The sequence below is a fragment of the Silurus aristotelis genome (genome assembly GCF_946808225.1).
Source record: "Silurus aristotelis genome assembly, chromosome: 13".
NCBI classification, from domain to species: Eukaryota; Metazoa; Chordata; class Actinopteri; order Siluriformes; family Siluridae; genus Silurus; species Silurus aristotelis.
In genome coordinates, this window is record NC_139586.1 from 10,858,724 (window position 1) to 10,884,936 (window position 26,213).

At 40.6% G+C, this 26,213-nt stretch overlaps 1 protein-coding gene across 2 annotated transcripts; it reads left to right on the plus strand.

Annotated features, from left to right (window-relative positions):
• Positions 1-559: 559 nt before the first annotated feature.
• On the plus strand, positions 560-25,163 carry ushbp1 (Usher syndrome 1C binding protein 1). 2 transcript variants are annotated; one of them, XM_083558829.1, is made up of 15 exons: positions 560-890; positions 2,783-2,901; positions 2,986-3,137; positions 3,236-3,289; positions 4,069-4,232; positions 4,428-4,637; positions 4,873-5,102; positions 5,251-5,391; positions 5,543-5,619; positions 19,862-19,943; positions 20,117-20,345; positions 21,311-21,469; positions 22,364-22,461; positions 22,591-22,707; positions 23,922-25,163. In XM_083558829.1, exons 1-15 carry the CDS (start codon positions 882-884, stop codon positions 24,085-24,087), a joined length of 2,007 nt encoding a protein of 668 aa, XP_083414955.1. In that variant the 5' UTR covers positions 560-881; the 3' UTR covers positions 24,088-25,163. The 2 variants fall into 2 exon arrangements, with proteins under 2 accessions (XP_083414955.1, XP_083414956.1); XM_083558830.1 differs by lacking the exon at positions 3,236-3,289 and having other exon boundaries at positions 561-890; positions 2,986-3,141; positions 4,073-4,232.
• Positions 25,164-26,213: the final 1,050 nt, after the last annotated feature.

A 26,213-nucleotide genomic window follows, 5' to 3' on the forward strand; every position in this document is an offset into this window, starting at 1 on the left:
GAGTAAAAAAAACTCTACAACTCATTTACATTATAAATGAAAGATAACAAACAAATAAAGATATAAATATACAGTATTTGAAGAATAAACAGATTTTTTGTGTATGCATTGGTGATTGAGGTGAGGTGAACTTGAGGTAAATTAAAGAGACAGTTCTGTGCGAACATTATCAAAGTGAACACTGTAAGGAGTGTAATAGCAGAGGAGTGACACTGAGTGACAATGGGATTAAATTGTCAGTGCATATGATTGTAAATATTGGATGGTGGTCAAGTTCTGAGAGTGGGGAACTTTTAACAGGCTGTCCCTGTTAACATGACGTTAAACATACTGAACATTTACTTGGCTCAGTTTTAAAACCCTTGAAGGAGGAGGAAGCTTACTTTGTATGCCAGAAAAACATAAATACCTTTTGTATACCTTTTCTCACTGGCCTAAAGGCATTTCTTTATACTTTATCTCATACTATGAAAATATGTTTTTTCTAGAACAAGGGCTTTTCAACACTCCCTTTCAATAGAGGCAAACAAGTCTAAACGAAAACAGGAAAAGATCCCACAAAGAGCATGGGTGGGGGCTGTAATCATGGCTTTCATTAGTTACCAGATGTCTTTATTACAATGGAGTGGAGAAAATCAACCTCCTTATGTAGAGTCAGAGCGACAACTAGCTAGCAAAGAGGTGGGATATGGGAAAAAAACCTCTTCCTGATCCGACAGCACTGCATGCCACGAGACGGGCACTCTATGTGGATCTACTCGAGCCTATAATCACACCTCGGGCTACAGGACGCAGACTCCTGCCCAGAAACATACAGCTGTGCTGTGTGCCTTTTATGATCTTAGGTGAGGGGATGGAGAGAAAAGTGTAGCACGAAAACCATGACAGAGGTGAGTCCCTTTCTTCCATAGTGCTGATTCTAATGCGACACCATTTATTGCCTGCTTGCATGTTCTCAGTGAAATGAGGCCTGTGGTTTATGAAAATGTTGTATGGACATAGATGATATTTATATAAGGAATATTAACATACAGATGTTTGCTGATGCATGTAATGGAGGTTTTGTTTAACTTTAAAGCCAATGGAACAAAAGATTTTATTTTATTTTTTTATGAAATTTAAAGCTCAAATGTCACATGACATATGTCTTTAAACATTAATAAAGACAACATTAAAGGTGTTTTGTTTGTTTTCTCATAAATTTAGAGCCAACAACACAGAAGCAGGAAGTATGCTCACAGGATGTGTGTTTGCTCTGTTTCCTTTGCTCAAAACAAAAAGCTGTACACACTCACGTTAATATTTTCCTTCATAGATGTCTTTTATCCCCAGAGGTATATACTTTTGCGAATGTGTGTGCACCCTTGAACACGACAGATCATTAAACACAGATTTAATGACATAGTTGCACTGGTTTCACAAACATTCTATAATTTCAATTATTTTCAACTTTGCTTCCACACACAATATTTTATAGCTTATCTGTTCACCTTTTAGTCCTTCTATTTCCTTACCTCCAAAATACACTATATAAACAAAAGTTTGCGGACACCTGATCATAAGATTTAAATGTACTTTGTGAGCATCCCATTCCATATTTAGTTCCTATTTGCTGTTATAATAACCTCCACTCTTCTGGATTGAGGTGCTTGTGGTGATTTGTGCTCAGTTAGCCACAAGGGCATTAGTAAAGTCAGCTACAGTAATTCCCCGTTTATCGCCATTGGAACGTTCCAAAACCACCCTCCATAAACCATAAACGAAAAACTGCGTCACATTTATAGTGAGTACATGTACTGTACAGTATTTTATATATTACCATTTTACTTCATTTTATAATTAATAATTATATTTTTATTTATAAATTCCATTATTTCAACATGAAACTCTATAAAAACAATTCCCTATAAGTGCTATCCACGAGAGACTGGGAAAATCAGCTAAACAAATTATTTATGTGGCAAATGCAATTCCACGATCAACCAGGGCCGCAAGATTGAGGTCAGAGATCTATAGCAGGCTATTCAAGATCTTCCACTCCAACCCATTTAAACAATACATCATATAACTTTGTGCACAGGGGCACTGGAATGCTGCAACAGGTTTGGGTCCTAAGTTCAAGTGAAGAGAAAATGTAATGCTACTTGTATTTTTTTGTCAAGTGGATTTATCATTTCAACCTTGTACACCTGGTACAGTGCACGGTTTTCCAGGACCAACATGTTACATAAGGCAACACAGAACCAAGCAGACTGGCACACAGGACTATAGTAACACAGGATATAATAAACAATGCAGGATATGTAAACATTCTGTGATTTTTAGCAGCAATGTTTTTTGTGCATAATTGCATAAAATAATCATATTGTGTGTGTGTGTGTGTGTGTGTGTGTGTGTGTGTGTGTGTGTGTGTGTGTGTGTGTGTGTGTGTTTGTGTGTGTCCTAGTCCAGTTTCTTTGTGCTAAGGAATATGATGGTTTGTTGGAAGAAACTGGTACACAGTTGTGTTTGGTCTAATATCATTTTAATTTGTAAAAAGTAAAGTTATAAAATGGATATAACCAGATATCACCTATAACCCTCACCTACATATCACAGGGTGTGTAAACATTTGCACTTTGCTTTACAATATTCACTATACATATATCATGTGAGCGAACTGTTATCAAATTTCCGATCCTCAAGTTCTGTGTACAAGGTGCAAAGTAAAAAGTAGTTCATCTGACTTTAAAGGAAATGACATCTTGACTGCACTCAAACGTATGTGACTTGTGCGTTGTAGAAAACAGACAGCCTGGCGTGGGCTGACTCAGAGCTGGCACAGTGCGAAGCCGAGGTGGGCACTTTGCTCCAAATAATATCTGAGCTTAACATGAAAATGAGTGCTCTAAAACTACCATGGTAAGGACACATTCACAGCTGTATGAAAAAAAAAGGTTTATATTGGGTACACGTACATAATAGAGTTTTTTTTTTTTTTATCAGTGATCGGAAGGTCTATGAGACACAGCTCCAAACTTGCAAACCAGCCTCAGACCTGAACTCCAGTCCCCCGGCACCACAGATAAGGCCAGGGGCTCACAGTGGATCAGCATCTGTGAAGTCAGTCATCAAGAAACACTCAGGGGAATATGAAGGCATGTTTTATTAACACAATGTCACAGCATCAGTCATGATGTGTTTCAAACTCTTTTTGTTTTTTCCGTATTAAACTGATGTTCTTTTTTACATTCAGTGAAGAAAGTGAATACACATTTCTACACCACAGCACTATTAAAGTCTCAGTCAGGTAATAGGAAATACTCATTATGACAGATTCATTTCACAGGTTTATATTCATACACAACAATTGTTTCAAGGGTAACTGTCAGACATTTTCAGACTTTTCTTTTATTGATATAGGAAAGTTTCGAAAGATGATGTACTTTACACTTTCTTAACACAACAAGCTGTTTTTTTTTACCTCAAAAAAAAAAAAAAAGGTTTGTGAGATAATGATAGTTGCATTAACATAAGCAACAGTAGAAACTTGCACATTTTTTAACATTAAACGCAACGCTAAACAGATAAAAAAGACAATGTTTTCAAAACTTTTAGTGCTACTGACAAACCTTGTTCTGCCTTTTGTTGAGCCACATTTGCCTTATTGTAAATTTTTTATTGCTCTAGATCAGCAGCAAAGTCTAATACTTCTTGTAATGAATTATCCTTGTTCTGTTTAAAGATTGTTCATCTCTGTGGGTTCTTTGAGAGAAAACTTATAAAAGGTATATAATGCTAATAATTAGGCAAAAATTATTTTGACTATTTTCAACACCAATGACAAAACAGCGTTAGTGATTTCGATGTAGATAAAATTATTAAATAATGTATAGAAAGGGAAATGCAAACCGATATCGCTGTTACTATTTTTCAACTTTTTTTTTTATATCAAAAAGACCTGATCTGTGAAACAAGCCAAACACACCAAAACATAACATATGTTTATTTTTGTCTTAATTGTGGGCATTTTTTTATATACACATCATATTAATATATTGATATTGCACTTACAATGTTTGACCACAGGGAGAAGTGGAGAGATATGGACAAAACTCCAGCAGGTTTTGTCCACCCTGGAGTCATCTGCCAGCAGAAGGAGAAAGTTGGTTGCCTCTCACATTCAAGATGATGACAAAACCCAGGAAGCGCATATCACTGCAGCACGCGATATCTGGGTTCAGGCCACACAAGTGAGATTCCACTGGTCCCCATTCTCAGACGTTATACAGTACAAAGCACCAATTAAAGACATGACTCAACCCAGACATTGTTACCTTCCTTTACTAACATGTAACTAATGACATAAACCATACTATTTGCTGGCATACCTAATTGTTTTTGTGCAGGAGAAATACTTTATTAGATTAACTTTACATTTGTCCTAGGTATTAGAAGAAATAGAGAGGGAGCTTGGGATCTCTTACACATCAGCGTTACCCACTGAAGTTCGTCAAAAGTATCAAAAAGAAGTTCTGTCGCTGGGACAACTTAACCGGGAACTAAGCAGCAGCCTGCAGAAACGCCAAGAAGAACAGAAGAAAATGGAAGAAGGCATTTTGGAGATGGAACAAGAGAAGAAATTACTACAAGAGAGGGTTAACAAAGTTTTACAATCAATTACACCTTACAAAGTTCCAAAAATTTATTTCCTTTTTTACCCCAAATGATGTGAAATGCCAGCATTTGTTTTGTTTGCTTGGTTAGTTTTGCACTGAAACTAAAAGCAGCTTTGTTAGCTACATCAGTCTGCTAGTTTGAGACTCACAACATGTCTTGTTGAGCAATTTAACAAATGTCTAATGGCCTCTAAAATTCACCTTTTGGCAATAGTTGGACGAGCTGAAAAACAAATGGCTGGTTACACCTAGTTCTTTTCCACCCAGAAGTCCATCCTTGTCCCATAGTAAGACCTCAAGCCGCTCTTGGGCATCTCCGACGATTCCTGCGTCTCCATTTTTCTCACGACGAATGTCCATCTCACCAACTGGCTCTCCATCCAGGCCACGGAGACCCAGTTCTGGTAGCTCGGTTTTGGTAAATGAAACAGAGCGTCTCCAAAGGTGAGGCATTTGAGGATTTGGCATTGTGTATTGTCCAACATATACCTGTAGTAATATGTAGAATATGTAGTAATATGTAGACATTGGACACCTTTGTTGTACACAAATCCAGCATCTTTTAAAACTTATATATAGTTTTGATGTGTAGGTCCTTGGACCGACTGAAAGCAAGAAATGAGCGTCTGACATCAGCTCTGGAGAGACGGAAAAGTGAATCAGAGCAGGTCAGCATGGCTCTGAGCCGCTACGAGGCTGACTGCTCAGCTCTGAACGTGGCCCTCTCATACAGGTAAGCTGCTGATGTCTACTCCAACACTCTGTATGTTGTAGCAAGCAGTGGTTTAATAGATGTGAGATAAAAATTTTACTTATATAATTATTTTGCCACAATGTTAGAAGTTTTTGTATAAGAAAGTACCTAAAAGATTTTTGACTGACAGTGAAGCGTGTAAGGAGGCATACTGTGATCTTTTGTCCCTGTGTGAAGCCAGGAAACAGCAGAATGCTGCGTTAGCAGGTACCTTACACACAACATTCATTATGTGTCATGTGTCGCACATGCACACACACATACATAAACACACACGAGTGCACATACTTTTATCGTCAGTATGCCTGCCTCTCTGTCTCTCTCTTTGTATTTGAAAAAGGTATTTATAGAACATTGGCTGCAAAATATTGCAAAAAAAAAAAGGTATATCAAAAAACAGTATTTTGTTTTTGAAAAATACAGGAATAGATATTGTAAATGTAAAAAGACTGTGTGAATAAATCTGTGAGTGGTAACCTGCTGTTATATTTTTATCTCATGTACTGGGAAGAGGTACAAGATCATCACAGTTTTCCTGCTACCAAGCAACCATCTGCCTATAAAGCTAAATCAATCTTAAATAAATCTTTCAAAAGAAATCTAAAACATCCAGTCATATGAAAGTGCTGTACACAAACAGCTTTAATAAATTTTTTGCTGTATACAAGCACATTAGGAACATTTGGAAATGCATGCCCAGTGACTAATCAAATACATTCTTATATGCATTTATTGCATTTTTATTTTTTAGGATTTTTTTTTCTTATTATTATAATTATAATTAATGATTCTGTACTCACACTAACACTACCCGATCTGTACTCACACTACCCGATCTGTACTCACACTACCCGGTCTGTACTGAAACTACCTGATCTGTATTCACACTACACGAGCTGTACTAACACTACCCGATCTGTACTCACACTCACACTACCTGATCTGTACTCACACTTCCCGATCTGTACTCACACTCACACTACCCGATCTGTCCTTATACTACCTGATCTGTACTTACACTCACACTACCCGATCTGCACTCACACTACCCGATCTGTACAGAAACTACCTGATTTGTACTCACACTACCCGATCTGTACTCACACTACCCAATCTGTTCCGAAACTACCCAATTTGTACTCACACTACCCGATCTGTACTCACACTACCCGATCTGTACTCACACTCACACTACTTGATCTGTCCTCACACTAGCCGATCTGTCCTCACAGTCACACTACCCGATCTGTACTCACACTACCCGATCTGTCCTCACACTCACACTCACGCTACCCGATTACCCGATCTGTACAGAAACCACCCGATTTGTACTCACACTACCCGATCTGTACTCACACTTCCCGATCTGTACCAAAACTACCCGATCTGTACTCACACTCACACTACCTGATCTGTCCTCACACTAGCCGATCTGTCCTCACAGTCACACTACCCGATCTGTACTCACACTACCCGATCTGTCCTCACACTTACACTACCCGATTACCCGATCTGTACAGAAACCACCCCTGATTTGTACTCACACTACCCGATCTGTACTCACACTTCCCAATCTGTACCGAAACTACCCGATTTGTACTCACACTACCCGATCTGTACTCACACTCACACTACCCGATCTGTCCTCACACTACCCTATCTGAACTCACATTCCAAAACTACCCGATTTCTACTCACACTACCTGATCTGTACTCACATTCACAATACCCAATCTGTATTTACAATACCTGATATATTTATATTTTAAAAATTAAAACAAGACCTTCAAGTTATAAGTAAAAAAAAATTTTTTTGAAAAAAGGGTTGGGGTTTAGGTTTAGGGTTAATGGTTAGGTTTAGGGTTAGGTTTTGGTTAGGGTTGTGGTTGGGTTTAGGAATAAGGGTTAGGGTCTGGGTTAGGGTCAGGGTTAGGGTTAGGGTTATGGTTGGGTTTAGGAATAGGGGTTAGGGTCAGAGTTAGGGTTTGGGTTAGTGTTAGAGTTAGGAATAGGGTAAAGGTCAGGGTTAGGGTTATGGTTAGGGTTAAGTCTAGTGGTTAGGATTTAGGGTTAGGGTTAGCGTTATGTTTAGCATTAGGATTAAGGGCCAGGGATAGTGATTAGGGTTAGGTATTAGGGTTAGGGTTAGGGTTAGAGTTGGGATTTAGGGTTATGCTTAGGGTTAGGGATAGGGTTAGGGTAAGGGTTAGGATTTATGGTTAGATTTAAGAGTTAGGGTTAGGGTTGGGGTTAAGGTTAGCGGTTAGGGTTAGGGTTAAGGTTAGTGGTTAGAGTTAGGGTTAGGATTTAGGTTTAGGGATAGGGATGAGGGTTGGGTTTTAGGGTTAGGGTTAAGGGTTAGGGTTGGGGTTAATGGTAGCGGTTAGGATTTAGGGTTAGAGTTAGCGGTTAGGGTTAGGATTAGGGTTAGGTTTTAGGGTTAGGTTTTAGGGTTAAGGTAAGAGGGTTAGTGTTAGGGTTAGAGGGTTAGGGTTAGGGGTTAGGTTTAGCATTAGGATTAAGGGTTAGGGATAGTGATTTATTTTTAGGTATTAGGGTTAGGGTTAAATGTTAGGTTTAGGGTTTGAGGGTTAGGACTGGGATTTAGGGTTATGCTTGGGGTTAGGGTAAGGGTTAGGATGTATGTTTAGGGTTAGGAGTTAGGGTTAGGGTTAGAGGTAGGGGTTAGGTTTTAGGGTTAGGGTAAGAGGGTTAGTGTTAGGGTTAGAGGGTTAGGGTTAGCGGTTAGGTTTAGCATTAGGATTAAGGGTTAGGGATAGTGATTTATTTTTAGGTATTAGGGTTAGGGTTAGATGTTAGGTTTAGGGTTTGAGGGTTAGGGTTAGAGTGTTAGGTTTAGGGTTAGGGTTGGGATTTAGGGTTATGCTTAGGGTTAGGGTAAGGGTTAGGATTTATGGTTAAGGTTAGTGGTTAGAGTTAGGGTTAGGATTTAGGTTTAGGGATAGGGATGAGGGTTGGGTTTTAGGGTTAGGGTTAAGGGTTAGGGTTGGGGTTAAGGGTAGCGGTTAGGGTTAGGTTTTAGGGTTAGGGTTAGGGTTAGGGGGTTAGGTTTAGGGTTAGGGTTAGGGTGAAGGTTATCGGTTAGTATTAGGATTTAGGGTTAGGAATTAGGTTAGGGTTAGGGTTAGTGGTTAGGATTTAGGGTTAGGGTTAACGGTTAGGGTTAGCGGTTAGGGTTAGGACTAAGATTTACGGTTAGGGATTAGAGTTAGGTTTTAGGGTTAGGGTTAGATGTTAGGTTTAGGGTTTGAGGGTTAGGATTAGGAGGTTAGGTTTAGGGTTAGGGTTGGGGTTTAGGGTTATGGTTAGGGTTAGGGTGGGGGGATAGGGATAGGGTTAGGATTTATGGTTAGGGTTAGAAGTTAGGGTTAAGGTTAGAGGTAGGGGTTAGGGTTAGGAATTAGAGTTAGGGTTAAAGTAAGCGGTTAGAGTTAGGGTTAGGGTTAGGGATAGAGATGAGGGTTAGGTTTTAGCGTTAGGTTAGGTTTAAGGGTTAGGGGTTAGGGTTGAGGTTTAGGGTTATGGTTAGAGTTAGGGTTCGGATTCAGGGTTAGGTTTTAGGGTTATGGTTAGGGTTTGAGTTGGGGTTAGGGATAGGGATAGGGTTAGGATAAGGATTTATTGTTAGGGTTAGGAGTTAGGGTTAAGGTTAGCTGTTAGAGTTAAGGTTGGGGTTAGGGTTAGGATTTAGGGTTAGGGATAGGGATGAGGGTTAGGGTTAGCAGTTAGGATTTAGGGTTAGGGATAGTGGTTAGAGATAGGGTTAAGGGTTAGGGTTGGGGTTACAGGTAGCGGTTAGGATTTAGGGGGAGGGTTAGAGTTAGCGGTTAGGGTTAGGATTAGGGTTAGGTTTTAGATTAAGGGCTAGGGTTAGGTCCCTAGGGGTTAGGGTAAGAGGGTTGGGGTTAGAGGGTTAGGTTTAGGGTTAGGGTGAAGGTTATCGGTTAGGGTTAGGATTTAGGGTTAGGAATAAAGTTAGAGTTGGGATTTAGGGTTATGGTTAGGGTTGGGTTTAGGGATAAGGATTAAGGGTTAAGGTTATCGGTTAGGTTTAGGATTTAGGATTAGGGATAAGGTTAGGGTTAGGGTTGGGATTTAGGGTTAGGGGATAGGGTAAGATTTACGGTTAGGGATTAGTGTTAGGTTTTAGGGTTAGGATTTATGATTATGGTTAGGAGTTAGGGTTAGGGATTAGAGTTAGAGCTAGAGATGAGGGTTAGGTTTTAGCGTTAGGTTAGGGTTAAGGGTTAGGGTTAGGGTTGAGGTTTAGGTTATGGTAAGGGTTAGGGTTCGGATTTAGGGTTAGGTTTTAAGGTTAGGGTAAGTGGGTTAGGATTAGGATTTAGGGATTAGGGTTAGGTTTTAGGGTTAGGTTAGGGTTAAGGTTAACGGTTAGGGTTAGGGTTAGGATTAGGGGTTAGGTTTAGGGGTTAAGGTTAGGGATTTGGGTTAGGGGTTATGGTTAAGGATAGGGATTATGGTTAGGTTTTAGGGTTAGGGTTGTGGTTAGGGTTGGGGTTAGGTTTTAGGGTTAGGTGAAGGTTAGGATTAGGGTTGGGGTTAATGTTAATGGTTAGGGTTAGGGTTAGGATTAGGGGTTAGGGTTAGGGGTTAAGGTCAGGGGTTAGGGTTAAGGATAGGGGTTAGGTTTTAGGGTTAGGGTTAGGGATAGGGATTAGGGTTAGGTTTTAGGGTTAGGTGAAGGTTAGGGTTAGGATTAGGTTTAGTGTTAGGGGGTTAGGGTTATGTTTAAGGTTAGGTCTAGGGTTAGGGTTAGGGGTTAGGGTTAGGATTTAGGTTTAGGGAATAGGGATCAAGGTTAAGTTTTAGGGTTAGGTTTAGGGTTTTGGGTTAGGGTTAGGTTTAAAGTTATTTTTAGGGGGTTGAGAGTTAGAGTAGGGTTGGTGTTAGGGTTTAGAGTGAGGGTTGGGGTAAGATTAGCAGTTAGGGTTAGGAATTGGGGTTAAGGATAGTGGTTCGGATTTAGGGATAGGGATTTGGGTTAGGGTTAGGTTTTAGTTAAGGTTTGGGATGGGGTTAAGGTTAGCGGTTAGGGTTGGGATTTAGGATTATGGTTAGCGTTTGGTTTTAGGGTTTTAGAGTCAGAGGTAGGTGCCAACCTGTTTGCACAGGCCATTAATGCCCCCTAATATGGCTGTATATGCCTCTCGTTAAGGCATGGGTGATAAACAGTACCTACTTTCTGAATCCAAATTCTCTCTGCTCTATTCCTTAGGGGCATAGACCATTGCGGGTTGGCCTGTAGGACCATGAAGGTTAGGGGTTAGGGTTAGGATTAAGGGTTAGGGATAGGGATTAGGGTTAGGTTTTAGGGTTAGGGTTAGGGTAGGGTTAGGGTAGAGTTAGGGAAGGGTTGGGGTTGAGGTTAGCGGATATGGTTAGGATTTAGGGTTACGGTTCAGGTTAGGGTTAGAGGGTTGGGGTTAGGTTTTACACTACCCGATCTATACTCACAATACCCGATCTGTACCAAAACTACCCGATTTGAAGTCACACTACCCGATCTATACTCACACTCACACTACCCGATTTGTACTGAAACAACCCGATCTGTTCTCACACTACCCAATCTGTACTCACACTCACACTACCCAATCTGTCCTCACACTACCCGATCTGTCCTCACACTCACACTACCCTATCTGTACTCACACTTACACTACCCAAAATGTACTCACACTACCCGAGCTGTACCGAAACTAACCGATTTGTACTCACACTACCTGATCTGTACTCACACTACCCAATCTGTCCTCACACGTCCCGATCTGTCCCAAAACTACCCGATCTGTCCTTACAATCACACTACCCGATCTCTACTCACACTACCCGATCTGTACAAAAACTACCCTATTTGTACTCACACTACCCGATCTGTATTTACTCACACTACCCGATCTGTACTTACACTACCCGATCTGTACGTACCCTACCCGATTTGTACTTACACTACCCCATCTGTACCCACACTGCCCGATCTGTAGTCACACTACCCGATCTGTCCTCACACTACCCGATCTGTACTCAAACTCAGACTGCCAAATCTGTACTCACAATACCCGATCTCTACCAAAACTACCCTATTTGTACTCACACTACCCAATCTGTACTTACACTCACACTACCCGATTTGTACTTACACTTACACTACCCAATCTGTACTCACAGTACCCGATCTGTACCAAACTAAACGATTTGTACTCACACAACCCGATCTGTACTCACACTCACACTACCCGATATGTACTCACACTCACACTACCCAATCTGTACTCACAATACCCTATCTGTATCAAACTACACGATTTGTACTCCCACTACCTGATCTGTGCTCACACTACCCGAACTGGACCAAAACTACTCGATTTGTACTCACACTCCCCAATTTGTACTCACTCACATTTCCCGAACTGTCCTCACACTACCCGATCTGTACTTACTGTACCCGATCTGTACTTACGCTACCCCATCTGTACTTACACTACCCCATCTGTACCCACACTACCCGGCCTGTACTCACACTCACACTACCCGATCTATACTTAGACTACCCGATCTGTACCCATATTACCCAAACTGTATTCACACTCACACTACCCAATGTATACTTACACTCACACAACCCGACCTGTACTCACACTACCCGATCTGTACCGAAACTAACCGATTTGTACTCACACTACCTGATCTGTCCTCACACGTCCCGATCTGTACTTACACTACCCGATCTGTCCTCACACTCACACTGCCTGATCTCTACTCACACTACCCGATCTGTACCAAAACTACCCTATTTGTACTCACACTACCCGATCTGTACTCACTCACTCTACCCAATCTGTACTTACACTACCCGATCCGTACGTACCCTACCCGATTTGTACTTACACTACCCCATCTGTACCGAAACTAACCGATTTGTACTCACACTACCTGATCTGTCCTCACACGTCCCGATCTGTACTTACACTACCCGATCTGTACTAAAACTACCCTATTTGTACTCACACTACCCGATCTGTACTCACTCACTCTACCAGAGCTGTACTTACACTACCCCATCTGTACCCACACTACCCGATCTGTAGTCACACTACCCGATCTGTCCCAAAACTACCCTATTTGAACTCATTTTACCCGATCTATACTCACACTTACAGTACCTGATCTGTACTCACACTACCCGATCCGTACCGAATCTACCCGATTTGTACTCACACTACCCGATCTGTACTCACACTCAAGCTACCCAATCTGTCCTCACACTACCCGATCTGTCCTCACACTACCCGATCTGTACTCACAATAATCTCTACTCGATCTGTTCTCACACTACCCGATCTGTACTCACACTCAAGCTACCCGATCTGTCTTCACACTACCCGATCTGTACCGAAACTACCCGAACTGTACCGAAACTACCTGATTTGTCCTCACACTCACACCACCCGATCTGTACTGAAACTACCTGATTTGTACTCTCACAACCCGATCTGTACTCACACTCACACTACCTGATTTATACTCACACTTCCTGTTCAGTACTTACACTACCCCATCTGTCCTCACACTACTTGATCTGTACTCACACTCACACTACCCGATCTGTACTCACAATACCAGATCTGTACCAAAATTTCCAGATTTCTACTCACACTTCCCGTTCTGTACTCACACTCACACTACCCGATCTTTACTCACACTACCCGATCTGTACCAAAACTACCCTATCTGTACCAAAACTACCCGATTTGTACTCACACTCCCCGATCTGTACGCACTCACACTACCCGAATTGTACTTACAGTACCCTATCTGTACCCACACTACCCGGTCTGGACTCACACTCACACTACACAATCTGTCCTCACACTACCCGATCTGTACTCACACTACCTGATCTGTCCTTACTCTACCCGATCTGTACTCACTCACACTACCCGAACTGTACTTACACTATCTGATCTGTACTTACCCTACCCGATCTGTACTTACACTACCCCATCTGTACCCACACTACCCAGTCTGTACTCACACTCACACTATCCGATCTGTACTCACACTACCTGGTCTGTCCCAAAACTACCCTATTTGAAATCATTTTACCCGATATATAATCACACTTACACTACCTAATCCGTACTCACACTAACCGATCTATACCGAATCTACCTGATTTGTACTCACACTACCTGCTCTGTACTCACACTCAAGCTACCCGATCTGTCCTCACACTACCCGATCTGTACTGAAACTGCCCGATTTGTACTCACACAACCCAATCTGTAATCACATTCACACTACCCGATTTATACTCATACTACTTGTTCAGTACTTGCACTACCCCATCTGTCCTCACACTATCCGATCTGTACTCACACTCACACTACCCGATCTGTACTTACACTACCCGATCTGTACTAAAACTACCCTATTTGTACTCACACTACCCGATCTGTATTTACTCACTCTACCAGAGCTGTACTTATACTACCCAATCTGTACGTACCAAAACTACCCGATTTGTACTTACACTACCCCATCTGTACCCACACTACCCGATCTGTAGTCGCACTACCCGATCTGTCCCAAAACTACCCTATTTGAACTCATTTTACCCGATCTATACTCACACTTACAGTACCTGATCTGTACTCACACTACCCGATCCGTACCGAATCTACCCGATCTGTCCTCACACTACCCGATCTGTACTGAAACTGCACGATTTGTACTCACACAACCCGATCTGTAATCACATTCACACTACCCGATTTATACTCATACTACTTGTTCAGTACTTGCACTACCCCATCTGTCCTCACACTATCCGATCTGTACTCACACTCACACTACCCGATCTGTACTCTCAATACCAGATCTGTACCAAAACTACCCGATTTCTACTCACACTTCCCGATCTGTACTCACACTCACACTACCCGATCTGTACTCACACTACCCGATCTGTACCAAAACTACCCGATTTGTACTCACACTACCCAGCTGTACTCACACTCACACTACCCAATCTGTCCTTACACTACCCGATCTGTACTCACACTACCTGATCTGTCCTTACTCTACCCGATCTGTACTCACTCACACTACCTGATCTGTTCTCACACTCACACTACCAGATCTGTACTCACACTACCCGATCTGTACCAAAACTACCCGATTTGTACTCACACTACCCAATTTGTCCTCACACTACCCGATCTGTCCTCACACTACCTGCTCTGTCCTTACACTACCCGATCTGTACTCACTCACACTAACCGATCTGTTCTCACACTCACACTACCCGATCTGTACTTACACTACCCGATCTGTACTTAACACTACCTGATCTGTACTCACACTACACGATCTGTACTAACACTACCCAATCTGTCTTTACACTACCCAATTTGTACTCACACTACCCGATCTGTCCTCACATTCCCCGATTTATACTCACACTACCTGATCTGTCCTTACACTTCCTGATTAGTACTTACACTACCCCATCTGTCCTTACACTACTCGATCTGTACTCACACTCACAATACCCAATCTGTACTCACGCTACCCGATATATTTATGTTTTAAAAATTAAAACAAAACATTTAAGTTATAAGTAAAATAAAAATGTTGAGAAAAAAGGGTTGGGGTTTAGGGTTAATAGTTAGGGTTAGGGTCAGGGTTTGGGTTAGGGTTATGGTTAGGGGTTATGGTTAACGACTAGAATTTAGGGTTAGGGTTAGGGTTAGCGGTCAGGGTTAGTATTAGGATTAAGGGTTAGGGATAGTGATTAGGGTTAGGTTTTAGGGTTAGGGTTATATGTTAGGGTTAGGGATAGTGATTAGGGTTAGGTTTTAGGGTTAGGGTTAGATGTTAGGTTTAGGGTTTGAGGGTTAGGGATAGGGTTAGAGGGTTAGGTTTAGGGTTAGGGTTAAGGTTATCGGTTAGGGTTAGGATTTAGGGTTGGGAATAAGGTTAGGGTTGGGATTTAGGGTTATGGTTAGGATTAGAGGTAGGGGTTAGGGTTAGGGGTTAGGGTTAGGATTAAGGTTAACGGTTAGGATTAGGGTTAGGTTTTAGGGTTAGGGCTAGGGTTAGGTCCCTGGGATTAGGGTCAGGTTTTAGGGTTAGAGTTAGGTTTTAGGGTTAGGGTAAGAGGGTTAGGGTTAGGGTTAGAGGGTTAGGTTTAGGTTTAGGTTTTAGGGTTAGGTTTAGATGTTAGGTTTAGTGTTTGAGGGTTAGGGTTAGGGTTAGAGAGTTAGGTTTAGGGTTAGGATGAAGGTTATCGGTAAGGGTTAGGATTTAGGGTTAGGAATAAAGTTAGGGTTTGGATTTAGGGTTATGGTTAGGGTTCGGGTTGGGGTTAGGGATAGGGATAGGGTAAGGATTTATAGTTAGGGTTAGGAGTTAGGGTTAGGGTTAAGGTTAGTGGTTAGGGTTAGGATTTAGGGTTAGGGATAGGAATGAGGGTTAGGGTTAAGGGTTAGGGTTAGGGTTAGCGGTTAGGATTTAGGGTTAGGTTTAGCGGTTAGGGTTAGCGTTAGGGTTAAGACTAGAATTTACGGTTAGGGATAGGGATTAGGGTTAGGTTTTAGGGTTAGGGTTAGATGTTATGTTTAGGGTTTGAGGGTTAGGAGGTTAGGGTTAGGGTTAAAGTTAAGGTTATCGGTTAGGGTTAGGATTTAGGGTTGGGGTTGGGATTTAGGGTTATGGTTAGGGTTAGGGTTGGGGTTAGGGATGGGGGTTAGGGTAAGGGTTAGAGTTAAGGTTAGCGGTTAGAGGTAGGGTTAGGGTTAGGGTTTAGGTTTAGGGATAGAGATGAGGGTTAGGTTTTAGGGTTAGGTTAGGGTTAGGGGTTAGGATTTAGGGTTAAGGTTAGTGTTTAGGGTTAGGGTTTGGATTAAGGGTTAGGTTTAGGGATTAGGGTTAGGGTTAGGGTTAGGGTTTAGTTTTAGGGTTAGGGGTTAGGATTTAGGGTTAAGGTTAGTGTTTAGGGTTAGGGTTTGGATTAAGGGTTAGGTTTAGGGATTAGGGTTAGGTTTTAGGGTTAGGATTTAGGGTTGGGATTAGGGTTAGGTTTTAGGGTTAGGTTAGGGTTGGGGTTAAGGTTAACGGTTAGGGTTAGGATTAGAGGTTAGGGTAGGGGTTAAGTTTGGGGATTAGGGTTAGGTTTTAGGGTTAGGGTTAGGGTTGGGGTTAGGATTTAGGGATAAGGATTAGGGTTATGTTTAGGGTTAGGTCTAGGGGTAAGGGGTTAAGGTTAAGATTTAGGGTTAGGGATAGGGATCAAGGTTAAGTTTTAGGTTTAGGGTTTGGGTTAGGGTTGGGGTTAGGTTTAGGGGGTTGAGGGTTAGGGTAGGTTTGGTGTTAGGGTTTAGGGTTAGGGTTGGGGTTAAGATTAGCGGTTAGGGTTAGAATTTAGGGTTAGGGTTAGTGGTTTGGATTTAGGGTTAGGGATAGGGATTAGGGTTAGGTTTTAGTTAGGGTTAGGTTTGGGGTTAAGGTTAGCGGTTAGGGTTAGGATTTAGGGTTATGGTTAGCGATTTGGTTTAAGGGTTAGGTTTTGAGTCAGAGGTAGGTGCTAACCTGTTTGCACAGGCCATCAATGCCCTCTAATATGGCTTTATTCATCTCTTGTTAAGGCATTGGTGATAAACAGTACCTAGTTTCTGAATCCAAATTTTCTCTGCTCTTTTTCTCAGGGGCACAGACTATTGCGGGTTGGCCTGTAGGACTATGAAGGTAAGCGGTTAGCGTTAGGATTTAGGATTAGGGATAGGGATTAGGGTTAGGTTTTAAGGTTAGGGTTAGGGTAGAGTTAGGGTAGGGTTAGGGTTGGGGTTAAGGTTAAGGTTAACGGGTATGGTTAGGATTTAGGGTTAAGGTTCGGGTTATGGTTAGGGTTAGGGGGTTAAAGTTAGGGTTAGGATTTAGGGTTGAGGATTAGGGTTAGGTTTTAGGGTTAGGATTTAGGTTTAGGGATAGGGATTATGGTTAGAATTTATGGTTAGGGATAGGGATTACGGTTAGGTTTTCGGGTTAGGTTAGGGTAAGGTTTAGGGTTAGGGGGTTAGGTTTAGGGTTGGGGGGTTAGTGTTAGGGTTAGGGTTAGTGTCAACGGTTTGGTTTGGGGTAAGGGTTAGGGTTAGGGGAATGACCGCAACACCAGAATCTGCTCGGATCTCCGCCAGGGATGAGGGAGGGGATTATGGTTAAAGCTAGGGAAGGATATTGGGTTTGGAGAGTATAAATGGGGTTAGGATTAGGGGTTAGGTTTGGGAAAAGGTTTAGGGTTAAGGTTAGGGTTTAGGTTTGGGGTTAGGATTAGAGTTTAAGGTTAGGGTTTAGGGATAGGGCCAAACTACCTTGTCTGTACTCACACAACCCGATTTATACTGACATTACCCGATCTGTACTCACACTCACACTACCCAATCTTTACTCACACTACCCGATCTATATTTTGACAATTAAAAAAAGACCTTTAAGATATAAGTAAAAAAAAATTTGAGGGTTAGGGTTTAGTGTTAGGGTTAGGTTTTGGTTAGGGTTGGGTTTAAGAATAGGGGTTAGGGTCAGGGTTAGGGTTAGAGTTAGGATTCTGGTTGATTTAAGGGAATGACCGCAACACCAGAATTTGCTTGGATCTCCGATAGGGATGAGGGAGGGGATTATGGTTAAAATTAAGATAGGATATTGGGTTTGAAGGGTATAAATGGTGTTAGGATTATAGTTTGGGTTTGGGGATAAGGGTTAGGGTTAGACTGACACTACCCAATTTGTACTCACACTCACACTACCCGATCTGTACTGAAACTACCCGATCTGTACTCACACTACCCAATATGCACTTGTACTCACACTACCCGATTAGCGGCGCTACCCGACATGCCGCGCTACCCGATCTGCGCCGCTACCCGATCTGTGTCGCTACCCGATTTGCGGCGCTACCCGATCTGCGGCGCTACCTGATTTGTGTTGCTACCCGATTCGCGGCCATACCTCTTTACTCACAATACCCGATCTGTTCCAAAACTACCCAAACTGTACTCACACTACCCGATCTGTACTCACTCACACTACCCGATCTGTACTCACACTACCCGATCTGTAACAAAACTACCCGATTTGTACTCACACTACCCGATCTGTACTCAAACTACCCAATCTGTCCTCACACTACCCAATCTGTTCTAACACTCACACTACCCGATCTGTACTCACACTCACACTACCCGATCTGTACTCACACTACCCTATTTGTACTCATACTACCCGATCTGTACTCACACTACACGATCTGTACTAAAACTACCCGATTTGTACTCACACTACCCGATCTGTCCTCACTCTCACACTACCCAATCTGTAGACACTACCCGAACCTTACTGATACTACTGATACTACCATATCTGTACAGACACTACTCAATTCTTACTAACACTACCTGATCTGTACTGACACTTACCAATCTGTACTCACACTACCTGATCTGTACTGACACTACTCCATCCATACTAACACTACCGATTTGTACTCACACTACCCGATCTGTACTCAGACTTACACTTCCCGATCTGTACTTACACGAACCAATCATTACTGACACTCCTGACACTGCACAAACTGAACTGACACCCCGATCCGAGGGGATTATGGTTAAGGTTAGGGAAGGGTATTGGGTTTGGAGGGTATAAATGGAGTTAGGATTAGGGTTTAGGGTTCGGGTTTAGGGCTGGGTTAGGGTTATTGTTAGGGCTAGGGTAGGGTTGGGTTAGGGTGATTGTTAGGGTTAGGGGTCAGGGTTAGGGTTAGAGTTACGGTTAGAGGGTTAGAGGGCAAGGGTTAGGCAATACTTTTAATACCTAATTAATATTAGGTAAAACTAATCATCATCATTATCATCTATATGGAGTTGTGTTTCTTTGCAAATAATTTATTTATTTGCTTATTTGTTTCATTTAAAAATATCCTGATTTACTACATATATATATATATATATATATATATATATATATATATATATATATATATATATATATATATATATATATATATATATATATGTGTGTGTGTGTGTGTGTGTGTGTGTGTGTATATATATATATATATATATATATATATATATATATATATATATATATATATATATATATATATATATATATATATATAGCAAGACTATATACTAAGAGACTATATATATATATATATATATATATATATATATATATATATATATATATATATATATATATATATAAAACCTTACACACACACACACACACACACACACACACACACACACACACACACACACACACACAATATATATTTTGTAATTTTAACAGGTTTGCTTTCAGTTCCTTTCTAATTCTCCTTTCTTATTCAACAATACAGAGGCCTCTACCCCAGAACACATTGGCAATTTGAGTGCTGCTTACAAGGAATCATTCTGTACAACAGTGACCACCCAGAGCAGGTTATAAAGAGCATCACAGCCCGTATTTTCAATTAATAAAATTGCAAAAAATATGACTCAGAAAGTTTAAAATGCATTTCACCTCTTGAACAATTATTTATTTACTGTGGAATGTCTTTAGTTTGTGGCTGTGCTGTTTGCATATAACAAAAGTGATTTAATTTTGTTTTTAGTTTGTCTACAGATGAGTTTAAAGAAAAAACTGGATTCATAAGGCAGAGGATCGGCCGTCTGAAGCGGGACAGGGCCACAGTGTGTATTCCAAAGGAAACCCGCACAGGAGAAGGAAAGCTCAGCCCTGATACAGGCACGCTGGCTGGCACAAGGAAGCTAAGCTTTCTGTTCTCAAACAACCCCAAAGAAAAGAAAACAGCACTGCTGTGTGAGCTAACCAATGTCAGGGTGAGCTATCATCATAAAATGTAATTATACATAAAATTATTCAAAATTCCAATGATTTTAGAAGGTTTTGACTAAGGAATTCTTACATTAACTCCATATTAATTGGACAAAACCAAATCCAAATTGCCTGCATGCTTTTAGTTGCTTTTTCTTGTTTAGTATAATATACATATAATATACAACCCATTTAATAGAAACATCTGTACAGCAGCCACTCATGTAGCTGGAATTAAGTACAAGAAATCATACAACTACTTCAGCTAATCATAATGTAAAATGTGATCTTGCCTTTTTGTTGTGTCTGACATGTGGGTGCTATCTATTTTAACATTGTGCTCTCTATTCTGAGCCCATTACTAATGTGTATCTGTACACACATGCAGACTAATTGAGCTAGGTGGTTACTTTTAGCTAGGTAATGAGCTAAGATATTGTTGTGACCTTTCAGCTCACATTCAAGTCAAGTTTGCTTTCTAAAGTTTTTTTTTCTGCATTTTAAACTGGGCATTGTACTTTGAGGTTGTTGGTGTTTAGTTAGCAGTGTAAGATAAGCTAGCAAGTTAAAAGGCAGCATGGAGAACAAAATACACAAGCTTGGTCATTTCTAGTGTGTGCTTTTGCATGGGCTGATATATGTGTTGTGTGTATTTTTCCATTCAATATGATTTGGTTCTCTGGGCTTTTTTAGTAGTTAACTTTGACTCGATAGCCACCACCAGATCTTTGTGAAACTATAATTTTATTATCTTATCTTATAATATAATGTGTATAATTTCTTTCTAAGAAAAAACATATTTGTGATGTCCAGAAGCCTCCTCCAAATCAGAGATGAGAAACACTCATTAGGAAACACTAATACAGGAATAGGAATAAATACCAGAACTTACCACCTACCACCAAATATTATAGTTTTGTATTATGTTATGGTTATAGTTATAGTCTTGCTTTTCGACCCAATTTGGTAGGAGGAAATGTCCGAGCTGCGGGGACTCATCAGGTTAAAGCAGAAGGAACGGCGCTCACTTGACCTTTTTCTAGTAGCCCATAGGTGTCAGGAATCAGCTGGCGCTGCCATGGCTCAGAGCCTGCAAGTGGAGCTGGAAGAAAGGAAAGCAGAACAACAGGTGCTTTGTTTTCTTCCTGTGCGGGTAAACTGATTAGCATTAGGGCATGACCTAAGACTGTTCAAAACCTGTTCAGACCCATGCTACCCATGCATACATTTAACTGTCTACTTTTAAGTCTGTGTTTCTGAAATACTGTATACATTTTGAATTCACATACACGGCAGGATAAATGCCATGCTAACTTAACCAGACGGATGACATCATAGGTGTGAGTCACACACTGTTTAAATGCCAGGCCCTTTCCCAATGAAGAAGTATTTGTGCCTGATTTCATTCCAAGCAACCACAGATAACATTTAAAGCCAGGAATGCTGCAGTTCATCAGTGCTTCCGAATTTTTGCACTTTGGGGACTGATGTGTATAAAATGCAGAATGGTAGAAAAGTCTTGCAGTACCTAGTTGATTAACTGAAACTAGACAGCTGAAGACTGAAAAGGACCAGGAAATGTTTTTCCAGTTTTCAAACTAAACTTCGAACTAAGGTTCTGTGAACATAACTGTGAACTGGGATCCTCTTCTTGCCTGGAACTGGAATTTAATGTGGTCTTCTGCTGTTGTAGCCCATCCTGCTCTGAGATGCTTTTCAGCTCAAAAAAGACTGTAAAAAGTGGTTCATTAAATCATCGTAGATTTATTGTCTGGTCAAGCCATTCCGTTCATACTCTTCAAACTTTTCCTATGAACTAGCCATTCTTGCCAACAGAAATGAGAGATTTTGTACTAATAAGTGTTTGGCTAATTAAGTAATTAATGCATAGGTATGTAAGTGTATATTGGAGCTGTAGGAATGGATAACTTAAGTTGTGTTGACTTGAATAATTTGTCATTTTTAAATACCTTCCCAAAAGCTTTTTCCAATCAAATTAAGACTGTGCTTATGTTTCTTGCAGAGGATAAATGATTGTCAGGCCGAACTGGAGAGCGGAGCAGGAACTCCTGGTCCATGGAATCATGTTCTTACAAGAGAACTTCATGCAGCAAGACAAAGGTGCATCCAAGCAATGCAATCTGTGATTCATCACCTTTCTTTATTGAAATGCAACATGCACTAATAAACTACTTCTATAATAATATAGTACCTCAACCACAAAAATCGACTAATGGCTTATTTCTGTAGGGAGCTAGCCCTGAAGAGGAAAGTGACATCTTTACGAGAGTTATTAGACACAGCGATGTCGGCCACAAACAGGAGAGTTAACAAGGAGGAAGTGGCCAGCCTTTTGTTCTGTCACAAGTACAGTACCTTTATTTATTACAGAAACTGTTTTTTTTTTCCCCCTGGTGAACTCTATTGGCCTGGGTGATGCTAAAGAAATAGAGCTACATTTAGGTTTAAACTACAGATTAGAGGACAGAGCATCAGGGGTAATGCTTCACAAGAAAAGGATGTAATCTGATTAAAGTTTCAGAATCAGTGAAGCTATAGAGAAGCTATGGTGCAATGATAGACAGAAAATAGGAGAGATAAAAATCTATTTTTTAAAATGCCCCTCAAACATTTATTTGCATTTGTAAATGTATTTGCATCCTACATGAAATCAGAATCATTAATATAAAAAATAAGACATTATATGTATGTTCCTAAAGGATTATGTAGCATGATCCTTGCTCTCAGATTTTTTTAAACAAAAATAGAGAAGGAAAAATATTATTAACCAGCAGGTTTGGTGTAAATTGATGCAGTGTAGTGATTTGATAACTCTACTGTATGTCTCAATAAACACTCTAAACCCAATTTTCAGAAAAGCACCTTCACACACTAAACTTTAATTGTATACAATGGTAACACATCGAGCTGACAGTGCACAGACAATTTTCATCACATAATTACTGACTCATACTGAGAAAGTACCAGCACAAGAATGCTGTATGAGTCACAGAAGAGAAGCTTAAAGCCTCCACAATCACTATAGATTACAACTCGGAATTTCGGGAAAGGATTCATTTTTTTGTTGGCCTTGTTAAAGGTCAAGGATGTTTGATGTTAAAGGTAAGTATTTTACTCAACACTCAGTTTAGACTGTGGCATTCAGAAGAAAAAAAAGAACAATAAACCTGTCCAAATCAACCAACGTGCAATTTTGTACTAAAAAATAGAATAAAATCAATTTGTTTTTATTTATTATTATTTATTAATATTTTATTAACTATTTATCACTAGTGTGGGAATGATGTATATGTTTCAATTAGATGAGAAAATATATATTTACAGTACGATTTGTAAAAATATATTGTCCCTGAATGATCTTCAAACGTCATAATCTTCCATTACTTGGTAGCTGTATTAGCCTAGTAACTTCAGTACCACCTAAAAGAAAGTACATTTGGGATTAAAAGAAACATTTACATTTTTTCAACCGAGCTAAACTTGCTTTAAAGCTTGTACTGATGAATAAGCCGATTTTGAATGGTCCGATTAATCTGAAGATTTTCTTTTCTATCTCGCAGTAAAGCCCTGAGTGCATGCAGGAGCGCTCACAAAAAGAACCATGAGCAGCTGTGGAGGATCGAGCGACAAATGACAGCCATGCAGGAACGTCACGAGTCTCAACTGGCTGAACTAAAATCCACGCTGGAGGCACTGGAGTGGAAGAAGGAGGAGACTGTGCTTTAAAGGACATTTTATAACCAAGAATGTAACAACCGTTAAGAACAATATTGTAGCATTCAATGTACCTTAAGTTCCAGTGGATACATTAAAAAAATGGGATTACAGTAAAAAGGTGTTTTGATTAAAACAAACCTTTTGCTAAGATATTTGGAAAGCAATGACTTAAGTGTCCTTTAATCTTCTCTGTATAAACCACCCTAGAGCTAATGAGTGTCCTTTTTCTTGCAATCCATTCTGTGATATTATTAAAGGCATATAGGTTTGCTCATTTAAGGGCGTCTTTGTGGGAACCCCAGGATGAACAGATCGCGAGAAAATGAGAACAGTGTTTACCAAAGGTCATGTGTTTTTCTTCATGCAAAAAAAAACATGCTCCCTGCAAAGATCTGGCCCTTTTCTCCAGTCAAACAAAAGATAAAAGACAAAAGAGGCTGAACCTAGAAGATCTCAGGCTTGGCCATTTGTTTCCTCCGTTTTACTGAGTCCACCTTTCTGCACACTCCCAACCCCCAGCCTCGGGGCAAGCAGCCGCAGCTGTGAATGCCAGTCAGAAGGTTGAGGCAAAGGTTGAGTGTCACACCCCCAGGGGTCAAAGGGCAGCCTGTACCGTTGTTGAAGCTTGTGAATGTAGGGGTTACAAGGCCATGCTTAACTGAGGCTCTAGCTTGAGCTAGAGATAAAGAAGATCAGAGGAATGGATGACCGGGTCTGCTGCATGTGCTACACTGATCACTGTAATGATAATGAATCCTGAGTGCTGCAAATATTCTTAATGTTATATAATTTAGCTTGTGACAATCAGGCAAGTTTGATATAATATCAATATCATGACAAAATGTCACAATATATATAAAATATGTATATATCACAATATGAGTATATAATGATACTGATATAAAAAGGTATTTCGCGAAGTTTCCTTGCAAACCTGCTGTATATATCATGATGCCTACTGTGAGTCCTAGCAATGCCTTTGAGAATCATACTATATTTTATGCAAACTTCATATCGAATGTAATCCTAAATACTTGTATGTAATATGCAGAGCAACCATGCAAACATGATGTCATGACAACTTTTCAAGTGTTATTGTATCCATTTTCTTCCCCTGCACAAACTACTATTTGTTTTGTACTACATTCTGCAGACTCTTCAGCTAAGGAATGAGCCTGCCATAAAATAGCAAACAAGTGTGTGAAAAGAGAAGTGGTGGTGGGAAAACAAGGTGCCATAAAGCTTCAGCATCTGTTGAAACGTGGGCACGTTGGTGACGCTCTGATGCCTGGGAAAAATCTGAAAAACTGTGACAGGGCCTGTCAATCACAGGCTGCCGAATGGATTAATATGCCCCCCACCCTTTCTTCTAAAGCATACGTTCTTTCTATCTCACTCACTCGCACACACTCGAACACACAGAGGGCACTGACCCACAGGGTGAAGGTCAACTAATTTACTCCAAACATCCGCTACTCATTTGAATACGTTGTCCCCATGAGTGGTATAAAGAGATCATGGGTTGGCCCTTCCTTTTTTTCTCACAGATGTCAATACAGCTTTCTCTGCTCCTCTTCTCTATTCTCCCTCCCTCTGTTTTCTTCAGCGCTCACTACATTCACCTCTGCACTGTTCACAATCTCGTCAAGTAGGAAAATGCGGTTACTTAAATAAAAAGAGGTTTGACCTCAATCAAGCAACCAAACACGCATTGTCATCTTGAAAATGCATGTGAACATGCGCACGCACACACACACACACACACACACACACACACACACAGAGGCAGTTAGTACTTTTTGTAACTGCAACTGTCTAAAAATCTAGCATGATAATATGAATCCTCATTTATGTCCCCAATTAGCCCAAGCCTCAATGCAGGTAACCTCACAAAACCTTTGCTATGTACATGAAGCAGCTTAGCAGGCTGAAGGCTTTAAATGAAAAGGACAGGAGGGGTCGGGCTTTGGAAACAGATTTCTAATCCATTTATCCAATGAGATGTCTTCATTGAACCCATTAGAGGTCATTAAAAAAACTTACTTGACCCGTAAAAGGACTCACAGAGTGTCGCAGCTTCGTCACAACAGTCTGCACATAATGTAGTGCCTCTAAATTTATTTTACCGCCTTACA

Coding starts and splice junctions, on each gene's coding strand:
- ushbp1 (XM_083558829.1), top strand. Junction 4,233..4,427: donor TCTGGGTTCAGGCCACACAA/GTGAGATTCCAC, acceptor CATTTGTCCTAG/GTATTAGAAGAAATAGAGAG. Junction 19,944..20,116: donor ACAGTGACCACCCAGAGCAG/GTTATAAAGAGC, acceptor TTTTGTTTTTAG/TTTGTCTACAGATGAGTTTA.